Here is a 22284-nt window from a genome sequence, read left to right as displayed (position 1 = left end):
TTGCATTTAGAATGGAATAGCCCATTGGGGAAATGGTATTGCGGGGGGAGCGGTGTTGTTATTCCCTAACTATAAGCACTAATAGAAGACATCTATAAAGAGTTTTAATATAACCAGAAAGCAGATCTGGGACGTCACATAAAAAAGAACTATTTGACCATCTGAGTAGACCCCATTTTTGAGATCATTCTCAGACCAAGTACTTCTCTTCATATGAATATAAAACAGATAACAATTTGTCAGCAGCATAGAGGGGTTTGGAGGATTCTGCAAGTGTGGTTAGGCTTTGGCACCTAGCAGACTCAATTTTGAATTTTGGCTCTGTCCCTTATTAGCTCTGTTACTTAATTTCTTGGAATATCAGTTCTTTTGAGAAGTATATTATTAATAACCTCATAGAACTATTATGAGGATTAAATTAATTAATAATGCAAATAAAGCACTGAATACAGTGACTAGTGCTCTATAAATGTTAGTTGCTATTATTAAAAACACACCTTTAGTCTCAAAGGACCATAAATATTTTTTCAAGGTAGAAGAGTGATATAGACATTTCTGTTCCCCATACCCTTCCCACCAACAATAAATTAAGCTCTGTATCAACAGACAGGACACCCTGTTATTTCTCATACTGAAAGCCATTGGCATACAGCCTGACATCCCTTCACTCATTCATTTCATTAAACTTTATGGAGACAGGATATCTATTTTCACTAGGAAGAAGCAAAGCAACAAACAACCCTCTAGTGTCTCCAGGGGAATTTGGTTCACGGAGAATTTAAAATGTAAGAAACATTACCTGTTCCAAAGCCAATCCGAAGACCTCCCAAAAACTGGTTGGTTAATTTGTAATGGTCCCAGACAGTGAGCTCTACACAGGCTTCCATCAGATCTTCAGGCCTGAACCCATCGTATACCATGGTATGGTTGAAGATGGGGTTGGTGGTTTTCCCTACAGCTCTTGTCTTCTGGCGACTTTTTCTACTTGTGTCTGGAAGGATGGTACTACAAAAAAATTTTAAAAAGAGGCATTGTTGTGAGAGCATTTTAATAAGAGTGTAAGAGTGAACACTTATTCTTTCAATATACTTCAGCACAGCTACTAAAGGTCAGCAATGGAGGAAAAGGTATGGAGAGAGTGTTGGTGGTTTGGGGGAGGGTAGGAGAAGATACATTATGCTGCAAAGACCTGGACAAAGTTGCCCAGACCTGGTTTGAATCTTGACTCTGCCACCTATTTGCTGTTCATTCTAGGGGAAGTTGCTTTACCTCTCAGACACTTGTTTCTGGTTTACAAAGTGGGAATGGTGTTGCTGACTTCATAAGGTTGATCTTAGAATTAAATAAAACATGCAAAATGCTTAGTTCAGTGTCTGTGGTAAGTAAGTGCTTTATACAGTAGCAAATGCTTGAGGATTTCTTAAATTTTAGAAGCATGGTCTATCCCAATGCTTTATGGTGGCATAAAGACTTACTCTTATACACATTTGAAAAAAAGAAATCAACTTGCTAGGTTGACCTTGGGAATAAAAAAAAAAATGTGTTTTTTTCAATTACTTATGTCTTACTTATGGTAATAGTTGAAGGAATTTAATGCATAATGCTTCTTGTTAAGGCAAGAAGATCTGAAAGTGGTCTCACAATGGGAGATTGACCTGAGCTGAAAACTCTTACCAGTGAATAACTGTGAATAACTATGAAGAGTATACACAGGAAGATGATAAAGTCATAAATACCTAAAACTATGTCACATATATTTAAATAGCTACAATTTGTCTTCTATAGACTCTATATAGATAAAATTAGAGAGAGTTAGATCATCATAATACCTATTCAGTTATTACTTACTAGGTTCCAGTCACTTTTTACACATAACAGAGAAAAAAGTTTACCCTTTAAAAGCCCAAACAGTTTTAAGCTCTATGAGCTAACTCTTAGTAGGGGGTTGCTTAGCAAATTATTTTCCAAATATCTGCAGTCTGATACAAGAGTCCTTTGCAAATGGATCAAAAACATGGGGACAAAGGAAAGGAGGAATGCTTCCTGCTTACAAAGAAGTCAAGGAGAATGACATCCCACCATTAGAAATTTGATAAATTATTTTGTATTAATCATTGCCCTCACCAACAGTTATACCTCTAGAAGATGTTGCTTAGCTGAGCTTGAGGTCTCTAGTTTTATTTGTACGTATGACCTCTTAGTTTTATGATTTTAAAACTAAATGAATATTTGGAAGTTCATGTTACAGATTCCTCTAGTTTAAATCACCATTATACCAGGTAAATTCATTTAAACTATAATTGATGAATTTAAACATCACAGATACAGAAAACTGAAACCAGCCAGCAAAGGCTAGTCTATAGAAGAACTGAAGAAGACTGAGTCATTAATGCTGTTACCATTTAACAAAAGAATTTAGATGACTTCCCCTTAGTGGTGGCAGATCAAGGCATTCCTTCACCCAGATGTGCACTTCGCCAGTTGTAGGAAGCTTTTTACCTGTAGAGAACAAATAGAAAAAAGTTTTACATTTCTCTTTTGGCAACATTGCATCCAAAGGTATCAGCCTGAAAATGGTCTAGCACAGGAATGCTAGCTACTAGCTAGTGCTTGATGGTATCAAATTGACAAAACCTATATACGCCTAACTCTATCTTTCATAGTCCAGCTGCACTAAACTCAGAGAACTCCATAAAAATAATTTATAAGAATAAAAAAAATCATATTTATTCTAAGTACACAGTATTTCATCCTTTTTTGGAGAGTTTTGCTTGGTTTGACAAGATCAGATATTAGGAATATGAGTTATCCATTTATAGCTATATTAAAAATATCTCAATGAAATACATAATCCTTTCAAATATTAACACCATTATCAATTGGTGCTGATAGAAGGAAATTTAAATGTATCTGAGTATGAAGTAACCAAACAGGTTCTAGCTAAGTTATAGCCATTTCTCTTGTTGAAAGTGTTTGTATTTTATAGGGATATTGCACATGCATACATACTAGCTAATATTATGGATAATTGCCAATAAGCTGGTTTAGTCTGAAGTTGCTGTCTAGATGGGGTACACATGGACGGAGGAACAATATCAGGATCGTGTAGCTCAATCAGTAAACCAAACAGTACTTAATGATCATCTATAATATGTTCATCTCTGTGATTGGAATGTCATTAGATATACAAGAAATAATTTATACCCTTGGAGTATAGATTAAATGTTAAGCAGGAGAGATTAGTTCAAATAAAACTATAAAATGCAATGTAAAGTGAAATGCCAAGTTATTATTGCAATATTCTAGAAAATAATGTGGTCAATGAAGGCTAATATAGTCTGCAAAAGCATTAGGGAGGAGATGGGACTTCATCTAAGGCTTGGATAGGTTGAGGAGAATAGGAAGTCATCCCAGGGAAGAAAACCTACATAAGGGAGACTCAGACAAAGTAGAGCCCACCACAACATTCCATTCTCCTGGTCCACACCACAAAGAGACAGAGGGGAAAATGAGCAATGAAGTTAGCATTTCTATGCATGTTGACCCATAAGTGACAGGATACAAATCATATGCAAAAAAAAAAAAAAAAAAAAAAAAAATCTGCCTTTTAGGAAGATCCAGAAGTTACAAGATGATGTCTGGCAGGATTCTGGCCTAAAGATGTGCCCTGCTTGCCCTCTGATTTTTTTTTAAACTTAATTAGAATACCTTTTCTAGTTCAGCTACTGCCCTCACCTCCATTATTTCTTTCATATCACTAACTTTACTACCTTGTTACTGAAAACATTTGAATCTGTAACCACTAGTTTCAACCATAACATTCCTACAGACTCTTAAGGATAACCCCCTGGGGAACTTTCTTGGGAAACAGGGTGGGGATAGGACCTGGCATTTAGTTCCTTCCAGTTTTTTAACTCCTAAACTGAACTGAAGACCTGAGGCCCTAATGTCAAGGATGTGATTAGTAATCTTGAGAAAAAAAAGTTAATAAGACTGAAAATGGAAGACCAGTAAGCTCTGATTTCTTAAGGACTTTCTATGAATTCTTCCAATTCCTACCTGTGAAAAAGTATACTCAAGTTCCATTCTTATCACAGCATTATCATGAGGCCCAAATTATGAATAAAGGAATGGTCATTCACACGGTGAAGATAAAACTTTTTGAAGAGTGAAGGGAAACTTAAAATAAGAATTGAACAATGGACTGAAAAAATTAGAATTTTTCATAGAAATAGAAAACAGCACTGAAATAGGGGAAAAGTGGGGTTTCGGAGTAGCAAAATGAAAAAGTTCTGGAGATCTGTTTCACAAAGTGGTAAATATACTTAACATCACTGAGTGATGTGCTTAAAAATGGTTAAGATGTTATATGATTTTTTGCCACAACAATAAAAAATGAATTATCTAGTTTACAACAGAGAATTGATTCATTTGGTTTATACATTTATTAACTTAGTAATTTTTTTTAGAGCTTCATCTTTGAAAATATAACAGAATAAATCCTTGGAGAGATAAGGGATAAGCAAAGAGCATGGCTCTGAATAGAAAATCAGTACAAACCAGGGGTTGGCTCTGGAACATACTGGAGAGCTAGCTTCATTTCACCTCTGTTTTCTGCTTCGAGGGCAACTGGTGCTGTCTGAAAAATAAAGGAATATCAGCAAGTGTGAGTCACAGATATTTTATCCTGTTTGTGGGTACTTTGTTACAGGGCCATACCTGTTCTATGACTATGTATAACTCACGCTACTTTAAAATTTTCCTCTGCATCATAATTAGACTATTATTTTTGTAACTTGGAAAACAAAGCTGTGAATCTTAGAAAACCCTGCAGAGCACCCAGTAAACATTTCATGGCCTTTAGTCTCAAAGATGGTGGAGAAATCAGATTGGTTTGTTTGGAGATGGGAGAGGTGTCCTGAGATGCTTTCAATTTTATCAAAACACATAAATTTTGTTAGTCATTCAACCAGCACATAAAACAATTTGCATTCTCTTTCTTTAAAGAAATATGGGAGATAGCATGGGAAGGTGGGGTGAACAAGTCAGCTCATTTTCAAAGTTGTATTAACCTGATTATTATAGACCAAATGCATAGGAGTTTAAGAATTACAAAGACTGGACAAAAAAATTTTAATATGCATATCTGTTATTTTCAAGCATGGAGGGGGGAGTTTTACTTTCAAATATGGTTATTTAGTTCCAAAATATGTATATGCATCAGAAATGCTATTGACACTTTCTGAGGAATTCAGATTCAGCAGACCTTGGGTAGGACTAGAAATAGGTGCCTCAAATGATTTTGATGCAATATTTGGGAACTATATTCTTAGTGGAACTGTTTTATTATGATACTAAATAATGGTTGACATTATATATGTTTATCATTTCTATCTCTGATGGCCTGGCTTAGACTACACCATCACTCATACTAAGATTTAAAAAAAATAAAAAATAAATTTGAAGGCATTAAAAAGAATAATTGAGACAGAAAAGGACTCAAATGGACAAGATCTTAGAGCCCAACATTGTTCTCTGCTTTTCACTTTGAAGAATTAGCTGATTTTTACATAGTGCCAAACTAAGAGCATAAAAAGTCTGGCAGAAAGACACTGCTGAGCTGAGCAGCGCTTTTGGCAATCTCATGGGGCTGGGGGCACAAAAATTGGGATAGATTATCTCCTAAGAAGGAATGACACTGGAAAATATCCTAGACTAGTGGCTTTCAATTTATGGTCTCTAGGTCAGCAGCAGCAGCATTGCCTGGGAACTTTTGGGAAATGCATATCCTTGAATTGTCAGCTCACTCTCAGACTGGATTGAGGTGGTCTGTCTGTATTTTATCCCTCAGGAGTAAAGTATACCGTTTCAAATTATTCTTAAACTTTTTCATGCAATAAAAAGTGAACAGGAACACCAAGACAAAGGCCCAAATGATCAAATCAGGATTTAAAAAGAAATAGGAGAGACACATGATTAAAATACTGAATACATGCTTGTAATAACTTTACTATAGTTATACTATTTATGAGTGAAAAGGAATCAAAAGAATCAAATGAAAATCTAAATCTGAAAAATATAATTTTTCTGTTATTGATGGGTTTAAATGGTAGAGTAGAAGCAGGAGATAAAATTATTGAACTTAAAGATAGGTTGCCAAAAAATAGCCTGAAGCATAGAGAAACAAGAATATAAAATACAGAAAAGAATATGAGACATGAGATAGAGTAAAAAGTTATAAACACATATGTAATTGGAAGTTCCAGAAGGAGAGAGTGAGAAAAAGTAGGGCAAAATTAGTATTTGAAGAAATAATTGCTGAGAAATATTCAAAATTGATGAAAGACACCAAGACACAGATTTAAGAAACTTGGTGAACCAAAAAAAAAAAAAGGGGTAAATACAAAGAAAACTACACTCAGTTTATTATAGTAAAATTGCTAAAAATTAAAGGAAAAAGAATTCTAAAATATGACAAGAAACAAATACATACACTTCAAAGAAACAAAAATAAGACTAATAACTGACTTTGCAATATAAATGAAAGTCAGAATACAATGGAATGACAGCTGCAAGTGCTGAAAGAAATAACTGACAACCTAGCAGCTGAGCAAAAATATCCTTCAAAGTCTAATGTGAAAAAGATAGTATAATACAAAGAAAATTTGAAAGAATCCATTGCCAGTAAAGAAGAACTTAAAGTAAACTAAAGAGAAGTCTTTTTAAAAAAATGTTTATTTTTTAGTTTTAGGTGAACACAATATTTTATTTTATTTTTATGTGGTGTTGAGGATCGAACCCAGCGCCTCGCGCATGCCAGGCAGGCACACTACCACTTGAGCCACATCCCCAGCCCGAAAGGGAAGTCTTAAACACAAAAAATAACTACACAGAGATGCAGAAAAAGATATAGAGAAGTAAGAAAGGAAACATGGTCAAATCTAAATGTACAGATTATATAAAACAAAATGTCTTCTTTTAAAACATGATAAAATACTACAAATATTAGAGAATGAATAAATAGAGTTAAAATAGTCTTGGTTTCTTTCATTGTCCTGGAAGTGGTAAAAATCCTTATTTGTATTAGACACTTTTGTGTGTGTGTGTGTGTGTGTGTGTGTGTGTGTTGTACTGGAGATCAAACCCAGGATCTTGTGCATATTAGGGAAGTGCTCTACCACTAAAGTATACCCCTAGCCCTTATACTAGACACTTTCAATGCAAGGATGAATAATGTAATTTCTACAGTAATCAATAAAGAAAAAGAAACTATAAATGATATATTAATAGAAGGGAAAATGGAATTATATGATAATTGATTACTCCCAAAGAAGGCGATTGTGGAAATAAGGAAAAAAAAAAGAAATACTAAGATTTGAATCCAAATATGTCAATAATTACATTAAATGCAAGTGCACTAAGTAATCTAATTAAAAGACAAATATTTTGACCAAAAAAATTAAAAATATTGCTTATAAAACCATAACTACAAGAATTCAGAAAGGATGAAAATCAAAGGATAAAAACAAACTTCTAACCAATGGAAGCTGAATGAATGAGCTATACAGAGAAAACATATTTTATGACAAGAAGTATTACTAGAGGTAAAAAAGGATATTTTAAAATAATAGTAGTCCATCAGAAAAATAAAACCATTTTTGCGGGGAGGGGTATTGGGGATTGAACTCAGGGCCACTTGACCACTGAGCCACATCCCCAGCTCTATTTTGCATTTTATTTAGAGACAGGGTCTCACTAAGTTACTAGCACCTGGCTTCTGCTGAGGCTGACTTTGAACTCACCATCCTCGTGCCTTAGCCAATTCAAGGTATTAGTAAGATAAACTAAAAATAAACAGCAAATTAAAAGAAGAGACAAATCCATAATCATATCTCTTTTAGTAATTCATAGTATACAGATACAAGATATAAAAGATTTTGGCAGCCATTATTGACTTAATTGATATAAAACATTACATCCAACAACCAAATAACATACTTTCAAGTAACTCATGAAACATTCATCAAATCTGAACAAATGCTAGGTTAAAAGTACATCTCAATTTTCAAAGAAACGAATTATTTAAATGACCTTCCTAAAGTCTCTGAAATATTTGTTGTTAAAGGATCCAAACATTCTCCCTATAGTTCTTTTTCCTCTTTTTTCACAGAATGTAGAAGCTAAATAAGTTCACACTAATTTAAAATGACTCTAAACTATAGATCAGCACCATAAATTAAGTCACTAAACTTTTTTCCTACATATCAGGTCACACACCAACCAACCTAACATGGACCTCAACTTACCTTCCGCTTCAGCGGGTACCACCGCAATTGCTTGTTCTGTTTGTTGTCCCAGTCCCATGCTTCCAAATCAAGTTCCACCTCCCCCAGGAAACTATTGCGCTTAAAGGTATCCCGATGCCAAACAGACAGGTTCAGCTTCTGTGTCTTTAAGATTTGCTTTTCAACTTTATACTGCAGTTCAAAGAAGAAATTTAAACAATGAATAACATTACTTTACTCCAAAGTCATGACACAGAAATGAAGAGAAAGTCATCTGCATAGATCAGATTTTCTCATTTGTTAGATTTCAAGTCTCAAAAATATTGCAAAGTCATCTTATTCTAAGTATTTTATTTCAAAGAGCTAAAATTCATCTTTCATTATAGCTGATGTTCTTCCCACCCCGTCCCCCCACCCAGGAAAAGTAGACTATGGCTCAAATATCATAGCTGGTAATAGCTTTCTAAAAACAAAAGTCAAGTATTCAATGTTTGCTGGATGTTTTCAGACTAGATATAATATAAATCAAATTCAGTCTAAAAATGCAAATCAAATATAATCTAGTTATCTTTTTCTACTTGAGGACAAGGCACATTTCAAATAGACTTTATTTTTTAGAGCAGTTTTGGGTTCATGGAGAAAATGAGCAGAAAGTGTTGAGTTCTTATATACCATCATGTACCCCTCCCTATCAACATCCCCATAAGACAAGATATTTTTCAAAAAACAATAAAAATTTGTTTTTTCCCTAGCTTCACGTGATAAAGCAGAGAATATTTGTCATCCAACAGTTTTTCATGCCAAATCTAAGTCAATCCTTGATTACATATAATCAAGAAAGAATAATAGTACTTCTAATCTAAAAATAATCTCCACTTGGCTTTATGATGTATTACATGACTGTCCATTTTGGTTGTACAAACCTGCCTTTCTCTGCATTTACCATTTAAATTAGCTGGCTTTTCCAGCTGATTCAGAAATAGAAAGGTAGTGGGGAATATCACAGTTAAACAGTAATTAAAAACTTGCTTACAGAAAATCCACAGGTGGCTAATTCCTCCATGGATGATTAAGAATTTATTTAACTGTTTGTTTTCCCAGAGGATAATCAAATACTTAAAGAGTTTTCAGCTGGGCGTGGTGATGCCCACCTGTAACCCCAGCAGCTCAGGAGGCTGATGCAGGAGGATCCCTATTTCAAAGCCAGCCTCAGCAAAACCAAGTGACACCCTGTCTCTAAATAAAATATGAAATGGGGCTGGGGATGTGGCTCAGTGGTCGAGTGCCCCTGAATTCAATCTTCAGTACCACTCCCCCAAAAATAAGAGTTTTCAAAAAGAAGTAATGAATGACACTTTTTACAGTTTTAAATGATCTGTTAGTCACAACAAAGACAGCATGATAGAGTTTCGGAGAAGAAAATGAATTATGGGTGTGTGAGCCAGGTATATTCTCCATTCATCTGTTCATCCATCTATCCTTCTCATAAACATTTTTTGGCACCTATCCTACACAGTGTATTACCTATGAACATTTGTTAAAAGTTTAATGTGTGCTAATCACTTCACATATATTAACTCTTTTAATATCTACAACCACTGCAGCTGGTGAGTACTACTATTGTTCTTTTGCAGATCCCCAAACCATCATTTTCCCCATTTCTCAGATCTGAGATGCAGGTATATAATTTTCCCAAAGGTACACAAACTATAAACACAGCACAGCCCTCATGGAGTATAAAATTTAGTGTCAAACAAACCACTAGAATAAAGTGCTGAGTGTTAACATAAGTTTATCATAAAACAAAGTTTTTGAGGCAGCAGACAGCAAAGGAACTTAGGATTTAACAACATAGGAACATAGGAAGAGGTATTAATAACTGTGTAGGAGGTAGTTAGGGAAAAAATATGGGAATAACTATTCCATCCCAAAAGAACAGAAAATCAAGGCAGTCAAGAAAATGTACTTCCTCCAGAGTACAGAAAGGAATATAAGATGACTAGAACAAAGATTATGAAAAAGTAAAGTTGAGGTCAGAGCTCTGGTTGGGAAGGGACTGGTATGCATGTTATTAAGGATGGACTTGCTCCTCAGGGTAGTGGGAATCATAAAAAAAAATTAAACAGAGAAATATCAAAATTGTAACCTTGAGCCAGTTACTCTCTCTGAGCTTCATTTGCCTCATCCAGCAGGGGATGCACAGGGAGGGCATGACATAACACATATAACACTCATGGACAGCCTCTCATACAGAGCAGATTCTCAGAAATTTATATTCCTTTCTTTTCTTTGTTTCCTTGGTGACTGACTTCGTCTGTGTAAATACTACCCAAGAAGACATGGCTATTTAAATTGCACAGGTCAGCATTTAGGATTTTCCTATGTAAGAGAGTTCACAGATACCCTCAGTATCTCGTTGTACACGGGATTCAAGGTTTTCTTCACCACCACTGTTTTCTTCTTGCCCATTTTGCCTTTGTCTGGTAACAAATAAGTCTTTACATATCTAAAAATAAGACAAAATAGACAAGTAGGTCAGAGAAGATAAAAATGTTTCCACGTCTACTCCTAAAAACCACAATGCCATTATTACCCTAGGTTCATGTATGACTGCACATATGGTGCAATGCTACATCATGTACAACCAGAGAAATGAAAAGCTGTTCTACAATTGTGTATAATGAATCAAAATGCATTCTGCTGTCATATATACCTAATTAAAATTAATTAATTTTAAAAAACACAATGAAAACTTACAGCAGCAATAATTATTTAACCACATGGAGAAAAGTAGTAAGTACTAAATGTTCACAACAACACCTTTATAATTAGATATTGAAAGGGATTTTAATGGAATAGATCACTTAATATTGTTTAAGTTTTTTTAAACATTTATTTTTTGGTTACAAGTGGACACAATACCTTTTTTTTTTTTTTTAATGTGGTGCTGAGGATCAAACCCAGTGCCTCATGCATGCTAGATGAGTGCTCTACCTCTGAGCCACAACCACAACCCTGTTTTGAAGGATTTTAAGGGAAATTTTCTGAATTCATTTTTGCCTTCTGGCCTCCCATCATGTACGGGGAAGGGAGAGTGCCTCTAAAATAGTGCTTAATTCTGTTGGTTAGTTTTCTATTGAGAAAAGGCTTCGGTGCTTCCAGTTTTTTGTTTGTTTTGGTTTTTATTGTTGTTATTGTTTTAAGTTTTTGTTATTTTTTGGGGGGAAAATTTAATTTTGACACAAATCTAATTGAGCCAATTAAAAAAATGAAGAACATTGGGCCCCACTGTTTTTACACTAAAAATGAAAGAAAAAATATTAGGTTTGGCCCAGCACAATAATTAAGAACTAGACTTCTACAAAGGGATGAGTGGAGAATACCATCTGACTTTTGCAAATAAAATGAAATGCAATCAAACTTGTGATTTAAAATATGAATTAATAATTTTCTCTAAAGTTCTTCTGCAGGACTTAGTTTAAGTAATGAAAGCTATGTCATTCTAAAGTCTTAATTATTTTTTTACACCATAGAACATTAAAAAATTTGAAAGTGTTCTGGAAAGAGTCAGGGATTCAAGTTTTCATTCTTAATTTTGCTGCTATCTGAATTCACATATATGGGTTGTTTTCTCTATCCCTTATTTCCTTATCTATAATATGAATGAATTGGATAAGATGTCTTCAAAGGTTTCTTCCAACTTGAAACTTTTTGTGTTTCTCTGTGATTTTTATAATTTTAATGTTTGACATATAAGTTTATAAAGTAAATAAAACAGCATTTCTCTCCACCTTTTCAAATAGTCCTTTTAACAAAGTCACACAAAGACTCTTTTTTTGATTCTTTTATTTTCTTCTTTATTCCTACAAGATTCAGTTCGAAAACTAAGAGAAAGTAGGTGACTCCAAGATGTACTTACGGGTCTGAACGTTGTTTTTTTACGTCTGCTGCTGCTAAGTCCTTACACTGGGCCACAAAAACATGCAGCTCTTTCAGTGAATCCACATAGTCAATTGCAAACTGAATGTTTCCTTTCACTTCCAGATTGCCAAAGTCTCCACTGTAAACACTCATCACACTGCCACTCACCTGAAAGTATCAGAAACATGCAGTGTTTGTCTCAGAGCAAAAACTATGGACATAATCCCTGCTTGGCATTATTTCTCCAGCTTATACGAAAGCAGTTAATTCTTAGCAGGGCGTAAGAACATATCAATACAGACAGCATGACATGATATACATGGTTAGGGTTTGTTTGTTTGTTTAAGTTGTTCCTAAATGACATAGATGAAAAGTGAAATGCTAAGTTATTTACATGCTGGCTCATTTGAAAGGAGGGTGATTTCATGCTAGGTGGCATTCAAAGTTCCATTTTTAGGCATGCATAGTATTTAAAATGCTAAAGACAGAAAATGTGAGAAACTCTAGGTCCACAAGTCACAATGACACATTGCTTAAATTTCCAAGGCACTGAAAAGGAATTTTATCCATCCACTGAATCTAGGAAAATGCTTACTGAGCCATGCACTTTTAGAGGTCAGAAAGGGTAGAAAATGGATGATTGATGAAAGGGGGTTTAAAGCTTTCCCAAGGGTATACATTAGATTATCAGCAGAAAATCAATTTAAATAGATTTCTTTAAAAAGGTTTCAGAAATGCAAGGCTAGTAAGAATTGAAGCAAAGCTTCCTTTTTTGTTTAGCATACCTGGTGAGATATATGTATGCGTATGTATATGATAAAAATATTTAGATAAGTATATCTCAATACACTTATATATGTATATTTCTATACTACATGCACATTCTATACTAAATGCACATACAACTACTTCAGTGTATGCAAGAAGTTCTATGTAAAGTCAAATTCTCTCAAATCAAATCTAGGCAACTACACTTAGGGAGTTTTCATTTTATAACCCTTTCTGCATCCTTCTATAAGACAAAGGACACCTCTCCTATTCTTTTATGTGAATCAGTATATTTACTAACAGGCTTATTAAAAAGATAGGTACAATTCTATGTCTGTAAACAATATATAAAAGCATATCTGATATAAAGTTTTTATAATAGTTACCCCATTTGTTGCACAGAAAAATGTAGTGACTCATCTTCTTGGTAATTTAGGTTTATTTGTGAAGTTTTTAAAGTTAGAGAAATAAAATTTTTTAAAAAATTTTTGTGCATTTATAATGGATATGAAATCCCTTGTGGATTAGAGAAAATGCTTGTGTCCTTACAGTCTAAGAACTACAATAGGAGGTCACTTTACAAAGCAGGCAAAGCAATGTTTAGAGCAGCAGAAAGATATTAACATGGAGCCTTTGGTTACATACAGAAGACAAGGACGTCATGCCAGAGGAGCTGCTAAGATTGGTTAAAGAGCTCGGGCTCTTCTTGTGTCTGCTGAGCTGGTAACTGCTTTCTGATGCTGTATCTGTTTCTCTGTCATCACTCTACAAAACATCATATAATATGCACAGTATTTAAATTAGGTATGAGTCAAGGGCAGAATCCCGTTTAGACAGAAAGGATATCTTGATATCCACTGATCTATGACATTTCCCAAGGTTAAAGGATGCTAGCATTAATTGTGGAGGAATAGGATTCAAGAGGGAGTGGGTGGTCTATACTAGAGCTCACCTAAGGCCAGGAGGGTAGTGTTTAGCTACCCAGAAATAATAAAGTGATATTTCCACCTGCACAGTGCTATAGAAGACAACACTGTTAGGAGCCTTCTTGTCACTTTTTAAATATTATATATTTATGTTTCCCAGGGAACTTTTTTCATAATTACCCAGACAATGAAAGGTCTAAGATATCCTATCAGTACACAATGTTAATTCCTCTCATTTTTATTGTAGACTTAGCTTTAAAAATCAAATCTTTTTTTAATTGAAATAATACGAAACTAGGAAAAAGAGATGCTAGACTGATCTATTCAACTAAAATTTTAAACCACCCCTTATTATTTCTATAGTCTATTGTGCTTAACATTTTATTGCTATAGGAGAGCATATAAAATTATACATTCCACCTACATTAGAGCTTAACACATTTCTTAGAAAATTTAAAATGCAGTAAGATACTTATTTTAATTATGTCCCAAGAAATATGTGCCTGGGACAAGAAAGTAGGAGTGGCAAATTTCATTATATTTATATCTAAAGTTTTTTGATGGTAGCCTACAAAGTTTGTGATTCAGAATGAGCTCCTTTTGGGGTTAGAGAGCTTATGGAGCAGTCCAAGAATTCCTGGGGTTATGGAGAGTAGTTAATTCATGCCAACATATTCCAGGACCATGCAATTATGTACAAATAAAATATGAATGCCAATTCTAATGAAGATTAATAAAAGAGTTAGAGAAATAAAATAAATAACTTATATGGATGAGAAAAAATCCTTTCTAAAGTATTAAAAAAATAATAGTTTTTAAATATCTCTGTTGTCACATTCTCTCCCCACATGCTGAATAACCATTTTCCTCTGTTATATACTATGTTCTACCTAGATAATCAGATAATTAGTCAATTATTGGAAGGGTGGGACCTTGTTGTGTTGAACTGGATCAGTGATTTTCACACAAGTGTGACCGATGCTAAGTCTCAAAGGGACAGTGGACAAAGAAACAAAACCTGATTTCATCTCCACTTTTTTTTTCTTTTTTTTTTTTAAATATCCAGTTCAACTCCATGTAGTTGGGAAGGTAAAATAATACAATTCATCTAAAGCCCCAGAATGGACAGAAGGGTGCCCAGGATGCATGCAATGGAACATGATTTATATGTTACCCAGAATTTTCCTTATATTCCATCTACTAATAGAATGCTTGATAATAAAGTCTTTTATTTCTGGCATGTTCAATACACAAACCCAAATCATTTGAACTTCTTTCTGTGTGGGGTTTTGAGACAGGTTAAAACTGAAGGGAAAAGGAAAGTATAAAAAACAGAAATTGATATAATTTATCTTTCAAATTGTTATATGATTCATTCCTATGACAAACTAAGACAAAAGCAGATTACAAAGGTATAAAACCACAGAACCTCCATTGGGTATTTACTATTAGCTTCCAGCTTATAAGTTAGTTCCAAAAAATTAATAGATTCTTCCCAAAGGAAACTGTAATGTGGGCTCTTAAGCATATGCAAGGGCTGAACATTTGCAGATACAGTTCATCTAAAGCCCCAGAATGGACAGAAGGATGCCCAGGATGCATGCGATGGAACATGATTTATATGTTACCCAGAATTTTCCTTATATTCCATCTACTAAGAAAATGCTTGATAATAAAGTCTTTTATTTCACCATCAGAAATCAGATCAAAAGCAAAAACAGCATACACCTTTAGCAGGTACTATGTATTAGTCACTGTACTATATTTTACTGCACTTAGGCCACTGATTCTCCACAATCTCGTGTGATAGGTACTGGGAAACCAGACTCAGGAAAACTAAAGAATTTGTCTATCAGAGGCAGGAATGGAAACATCTGACTCTAGACCTAAGACTCCCAACTACCTTACTACAAGAATGTGAGATCTTGGGGCTTGGTTTGTGGCTCAGTGTTAGAACAATCACCTAGCATATGTGAGGCACTTGGGTCCAATCCTCAGCACCTCATAAAAAAATAAATAACTAAAATAAAAATATTGTGTCCATCCAAAACTAAAAAAAATTTAAAAAAGAAAGAATGTGGGATCTTCATTAAGTCAAAGCACCTGAGTTAAAGTCCTGGATCTATATTTTGTTGTTATATTCTGGTTTTGTTGTTGTTGTTGTTTTAACTTTTTATGGTGTTGGGGATTGAACCCAGGGCCTTGCACATGCTAGACAATTTCCTACAATTGAGTTACCTAGGTCTACTTTTTAATAGCTATTGAATGTTGGGAAGGTGGCTTCACTTCTCTGAGGCTCTTTCCTCTTTTTTAAAAGAGAGAAAATAGTACCTACCATGTACAGTTAGTGAGAGCTGAATGTCAGAATGCGTATTACGTGCCTGATACATATCAATTCAATGAATAGTGTATGATAATAGTCATGTTCTTACCAGAGGCGGTAGTATACAGTTGTTATCAGCATGGGAATCAGATCTGGGCTCCAGAGTTGGGCAACCCCTTTCTGGCTGAGTCTCAGTTTCCTCACCTATAAATTCTGGGAATACTGATGATACCTACTTTTCAGGCTTGTTGGATGATTAAATGAAAAAAATTAAGGTGAAGTCCCTGGCACCCTGTAGATGTTCCTGAAAGTTTGCTGCGTCATTGTTACTTCATTATTATAACAAATGCTTTCAAGGTAGTCTTACTATCTAGACTAAGCTTGCACAAACCAGCTTTAAGCTACAGAGGGGTAATTAATTCATGCCAACATATTTCTGACTGGATATCTTATTTTGTACCTACTTTGAAACAAAAGTCACATTCCCAAATCTATGCAATCTGACTTCTCTGACCAAAAAGAGTTACTGTTTGAGTCAACTGAGACAGAGCTTGCCTTGTTCCAGGATCAACAACACTGCCTCCATTGACTTGGAAAACAAGGTCAAACCTGCTGACCTCTTAGGACTCTGCCACAGTACAATATAAACACACTAACCTGGCTTTATTTTTCTGAAGGTGAAAAAGACAAACTTGCCTCATCTTGGAGAAATGCTGGAACAGACTTGCTCATCCTTTTGAATTTGTCAGGGTGGGAAAACAGATTATCTGGTTGTGAAGGCACTGTGGAAACTAAACAGCAGCATTTCAATTTCAAAATTATTCTTTCAGTTATAAGATATTAGGTATAAGTTGAAAACACTTTTCTTTCATCTATGAATGGACACGTTTTGTAAAGGTTAAAAGCACAATAGTTGACATGCACATGATTATGAGGTAAGCAACATGCAATTTTTACAAATTATATATATAGAGAGAAAACTAGCAAGGAGTTGAACCAAATACTAAATAAAAATTAATTAAAAACCCTTACTTCTTATTGAATTGGAGCTGGACTTGAATTAAAGTATTATGTGGATATGAATTGGTTTTACTTATTTTCTCATATCAGAGCTTTGAAAACCAAGGGCTGTAATTTATTGGTTCATCTCCTCAAGATCTACTATATTAATAACATGCTTAGGCTGAAAAACTATTTCATCTGGACAGTAAGGATCTTTGTACATACTCAATAATAAGAGTGTCCTTTTCTACTGAATGACTAAGAACAGGTCTGTTTATTTAGTGATCATAAGGATTCCTTTAATAATAGTGTTTCTTACTCAATTATAAAATGTATAATTTTAAAATAATTGTTTCTTTAAATACAAATTATTTAGCCACTTTTGACTCAGAGAAGTCTCAATATTCAAGGCCAAGTGTAAATGGCTCAAGTTAGTATACTTTTAAGAATTTAATATGAAAATATAGCATATGTCTTCTTTCTAGGTTTGGAACACACAATAAAAGGATCAGTTCTAACCTGAATTTGCATATCTTTAGAAAACTATTTTCTTCTTTAAGAATCACCAGGTCTAAACTTTTCTATTGTTATATTGTATATTGTCTGCATGTACAAATATGCAACAAATCCCATCATGCACCAATAAAAAAAAATGTGGGATAGGCTGAGGGATATAGCTCAGTTGGTAGAGTGCTTACCTCACATGCACAAGGCCCTGGGTTCAAGCCCCAGCACCACACACACACACACACACACACAAAAAAAAAAAAAAAAAAAGGGGGGGGAAAAACCTTTCTTACAGTGAATCATAATTCTTATAATAAAAAAATGACAAGGCACTTGGTATAGCCTAACACATAGTAGGTTCTATAAAAATGTTCTAAGCAAATTAACATTATCTGATAGGGAATCTGTCATACTGTAAACCCCATACAAATGTATTAACTTGCATCATTAAGAGATATAAAAATAAAACTATATTTCTGTGTATAACTCAAAAGACATTTCTAAACATTCATCTCTAAACATTGTATAAACTCATCTTTTATTGAAAGAAATCCAATGGAAAAAAACTTATTCACATATCAGTTATCAATTAACACTTAGACTTGCAAAGGACAATATAAAACAAAATCCATTCACAATGTCTTATAAAATATCTACTTTAATCACTTCCCATTAAACAATTTGTGTGTGTTCTGGGGTGAATTATAATGATATTAGTATAAGATGAGGTCACACAGTATGGTTCAATGAGAATATAAAAACTTTTTCATTATAACAACACTGCTTCTGATGTTTTCAAGGTATATTGTTGCATGATGCTCTGCGGGTCAAACTCAATTATACTCACTAACCAAATGTAGTCAATTTTACATTTATGTTCTCTTTAATTATTTAGGTTTTGATCATATGTCTAATCTTGTCTTATGGCAAGAATATATATATATATTTTACTAGTGAAAAGATACTAAAAGTAATTTTGGAGAATATTACCAAAAATAGAAATTAATTGACCCAGAGTCCAGCATGCAATTTATCTATTTGCCTTGTCTAATAACTAAGCCAATTAGGAGGTCATGTATGAAGATACAGCATGTGTCTACATATGTCTTACTTTCATTCTTCAGACTAAATATTGAACAAAACAAAGAAAAATAAAGTCAGATGCCCAAACTTATGCAAGTTCCAGTTCAAAAGCAACTAGAAAAACCTCTTCATCCAACACCTCTTAAAGGGCATAAGTCTTGTTTTGTCTGCAATAGCTAGACAGAGAGCAGATACTCACGAGGGCCAGGCCTGGATTGTCTTCTTTCCTAGGCAGTGCTTAAGAATTTGTCAAGTCATGTGCCAAAGCTCAGCGCCTTCACTGCTGGCAGGAAGACCTCATGAGCAAAGTTTCAGATTTCATTCTAGATGTCACTGACTTCTTACATCAGCACATCATTTCTCTACCAAATGGCTCCTTCATTTAGCTGCTTTCCTTTTAAGGCCTATTAGTACATCCAAAGGATGTTGGGAAATTATAATTATTAAAAATGCTGTGGACCCAAGGGCAGGCATGTGTCATTATCTTCATAATTCCATAGCCTAGGTTTATAAAACCAATTGAAACTAGGGAGCTAAGGAATCACACATGCATAGCTGCATGCTTTGCGAGGCCCCCAAAACACCTTTTAATGCATCATCTGTCCTTAAGCCAGTAATCATAGCTAAGTAGTGTAACCTTAAAATTGAACAGAAAAGAGGGAACAAACATTACCTTTGCTTGGTAGTGGACACTGATTAGTGGGTGGACATTAGTTACCACAAGAATACATTTATTTCTTAGGCTCAGATATTCACTTGACTTTTAACATTGAATATTTATTGTTCAAATCCTGGATGTAATAAAATTTGCTTTTATAGATATGTAAAAAGGCATATACAACCATACTACATACATATGAACTGTATAGTTTTTTGGGGTCTAAATAAGTAATAAATCACTTCATTACTACAGTCTTATATAGAGAATGCAATAAATGAATACTCAAGACCTCACTGTAACATAAAAGTCAACTGAAATCAAAAGTGCCAATTTGACTTTAAGCAAAGACTCAAGGATCAGATAGACTGACAAAAGTCAATAATACTCAGTAATAGCAATAGCTATATACACACACACACATCTATAGACACACACACACATATTTTAATACTTAAATCTCCCTCAATATAACCACAGATTATTCTTTCAACATAGAAGTAGTAAAAGGTTTTTAACAAATCCTTATTGAAATGAAATAGTTTTACAAGCTGTGGGAGTTTAGCAATAATAAATGCTTTGTTATTAATGGGTTAGTTCTTTCAGTATATTTAACACTATGTGGAATGCAACATTTAGTAATTTGAGAAAGATCCCGCTACTCACTTCCTGGTATGCATTCATTTGTATCTTGTTCCTGATCTGCTTTTTGATCTACTCAGAAGAGTAACATTGAGAATAAATACCATTTTAACAAAAGAATTAAACAGACATGAAAGTAAAGCTCAAATATCATTTTCACAACTGAAATTGGAGAATACACGGCAAGTTCTCAGCTTGCTTTCCATCTGTATCCCAGTGTGATGCTTCATTAGTCTCTTTAAGGTTTCCTAATCTAACATCCAGCATAGGTGATATGTAGCCTTTTCTGCTGATTTGCTAAGCCACAGCACAGAAATGGGAAGGAACACTGAACTAGGAGCAATGAAGCTGAGATTCTATTCCCGGCCCTTCCCCTGACTGACTAGCTACAGGAGCTTAGAAAAGTCACTTCGTTTTTCTGAGCTTTTCTTATCTGCAAAATGAAGATTAAAATCCTTATCCCACCTGCTTCAATGAGATTGTTAAGAAAAACAAATCTATTACATAAGAGTAAGGAGTAACTTTGAGGAGCTCTATTGCTACATTTTGTATAGGAAAACTCTTTTGAGTATGCATTTTTATGATTACAGTAAGAACAATTTACAAAAATAAAAAAGCATAAAATAAAAATTGTATATTTGCATAAATTCTGAACTATAAAAATCAGACTCATTTCTATCTCCCCCTTGACCCAGGCACTATTACCTTATTTATTTTATAACTGAATTAAGTAATACATAACCCATTGATAAGCTTCAAGATCTTCTAGCTCCTTAATATTCAGAATCAATTCTAAATCCTCAGCCTGTACTATTTACATAAGCTGAGACAGGCTTCCCCACCCTTGTTCTGGGGCCCTTTCCTCTGAACTTAAGTCTTAACCATTTGTACACAAAGAGAGCTAAATGCTGAGCCTTAAGCATTAAATATAGGAATAACCTAACCCAGGAACCCACCCCCTCTTCTTGCCTTCAAAAGGAGTTCTGCAAATCAGAGTCACAAAAATCAGCTCATATGCATAGAAATACAATTTCATATTTATAAAAACCCTTGCTCCCCAAGGGTCTCTGATGAGATCCTTACAATGGTTTCACCAGCAGAAGCCATAAAGATACAAATAGTGTTAAATGTACCAAGTCAGAACCATTTTTATAATAACTTAGGCACTATTCGCCACATAGTGGTAAATGACGTTCTTCTATTTATCCAACAGCTGCGTCCGAGTAACTGCACAAATCACCCCAGAACTTAATACACAAACAGACATGCAAATACATAAAGATATTTACCATCTTCAGCACTACGTACTAGTTCTTCTGGCAGATTATCTACTTTTGCTTGATCTGTTCAGGAGAAATTAATAAATGGTTAACGAGACTGCCCCTTAGAAAAAGAACAATGAGATTGTCCCTGGAAGCTCCCGGACTTGGAAGTAATTAGTCAAGATGCGGTGAGGGGTGCAACCAAGATGTCTTCCCAAAATACTTTCTCTTTAGATTAGCTACTTGAGCCAGTGCCATAGCAGGAGCTCCCATTTCATCCCGGATGCAGCACACATCAGCACACTGCTGCACACCGACTCCCAAGGGTTAGAGGGTTAGCTCAGAGCAAGCAATTGGCTGACAGCAGGAGAAAGCACGGGGCTGCAACAGCCTCTCTATTCTTCTGGAAAGGGTAAGATGCTGGCCATGACTAACACCTCCCCAAATCTATGGTCATTAACAAATATTTGTGTGTATGCATCATCGTTTGCATATGCCTCTGGGAGGCTTGCTTGGGAAGTCAACTGAAGAGATGTAACTGGGGACCAGCTGCTAAGTGGAATTTTGGCAGGCTAGTGTGAGAGTGGGTATCGGTATTTGGAAGGGAGCCTGCAGGAATACCCGTCAGCTGATGGTGATTTTTTTTAACCCTACACATTCCTGAATACTTTAAAGCTGCACTATGGAAATAGCTCCATGCTTCAGAGACAAAGAGGTTTGCTAAACTGAACGATTGTCACTGAGTTTTTTTTCTTCAAGGCCTATCACTGACATAAGGAAGAACAATTAAGGCTGTCCAACAAAGGATGGGACTGCCTTCTCTGGAAGCATCCAGGCGGATATGGGGGTTGACCACCTGTTAAGGAGGCATTAGAGGGAATTCCTGCTTGGCGCGGGTGGGGGGGGG

General features: G+C 34.8%; 1 protein-coding gene across 11 annotated transcripts in view; it reads right to left on the bottom strand.

Annotated features, from left to right (window-relative positions):
• The window catches only part of Sytl2 (synaptotagmin like 2), a 102434-nt gene that overhangs the window by 1109 nt on the left and 79041 nt on the right, over positions 1-22284 (bottom strand). For 5 of the 11 annotated variants that reach the window (XM_048787960.1, XM_048787962.1, XM_048787967.1 and 2 more), the window contains 10 exons: positions 21405-21458; positions 20140-20187; positions 16920-17014; positions 13620-13739; positions 12205-12374; positions 10689-10791; positions 8307-8477; positions 4561-4639; positions 2400-2499; positions 800-1005 (listed from right to left, as the gene is read on the bottom strand). In XM_048787960.1, the coding sequence (XP_048643917.1) occupies positions 800-1005; positions 2400-2499; positions 4561-4639; positions 8307-8477; positions 10689-10791; positions 12205-12374; positions 13620-13739; positions 16920-17014; positions 20140-20187; positions 21405-21458 (1146 nt within the window). The remainder of the gene's footprint in view (positions 1-799; positions 1006-2399; positions 2500-4560; positions 4640-8306; positions 8478-10688; positions 10792-12204; positions 12375-13619; positions 13740-16919; positions 17015-20139; positions 20188-21404; positions 21459-22284) is intronic. The other 6 variants (XM_048787963.1, XM_048787964.1, XM_048787968.1 and 3 more) reach the window with 3 other exon arrangements.

Source organism: Marmota marmota, unplaced genomic scaffold (genome assembly GCF_001458135.2).
Source record: "Marmota marmota marmota unplaced genomic scaffold, marMar, whole genome shotgun sequence".
NCBI classification, from domain to species: Eukaryota; Metazoa; Chordata; class Mammalia; order Rodentia; family Sciuridae; genus Marmota; species Marmota marmota.
This window is presented reverse-complemented; position numbering and strand designations above follow the sequence as displayed.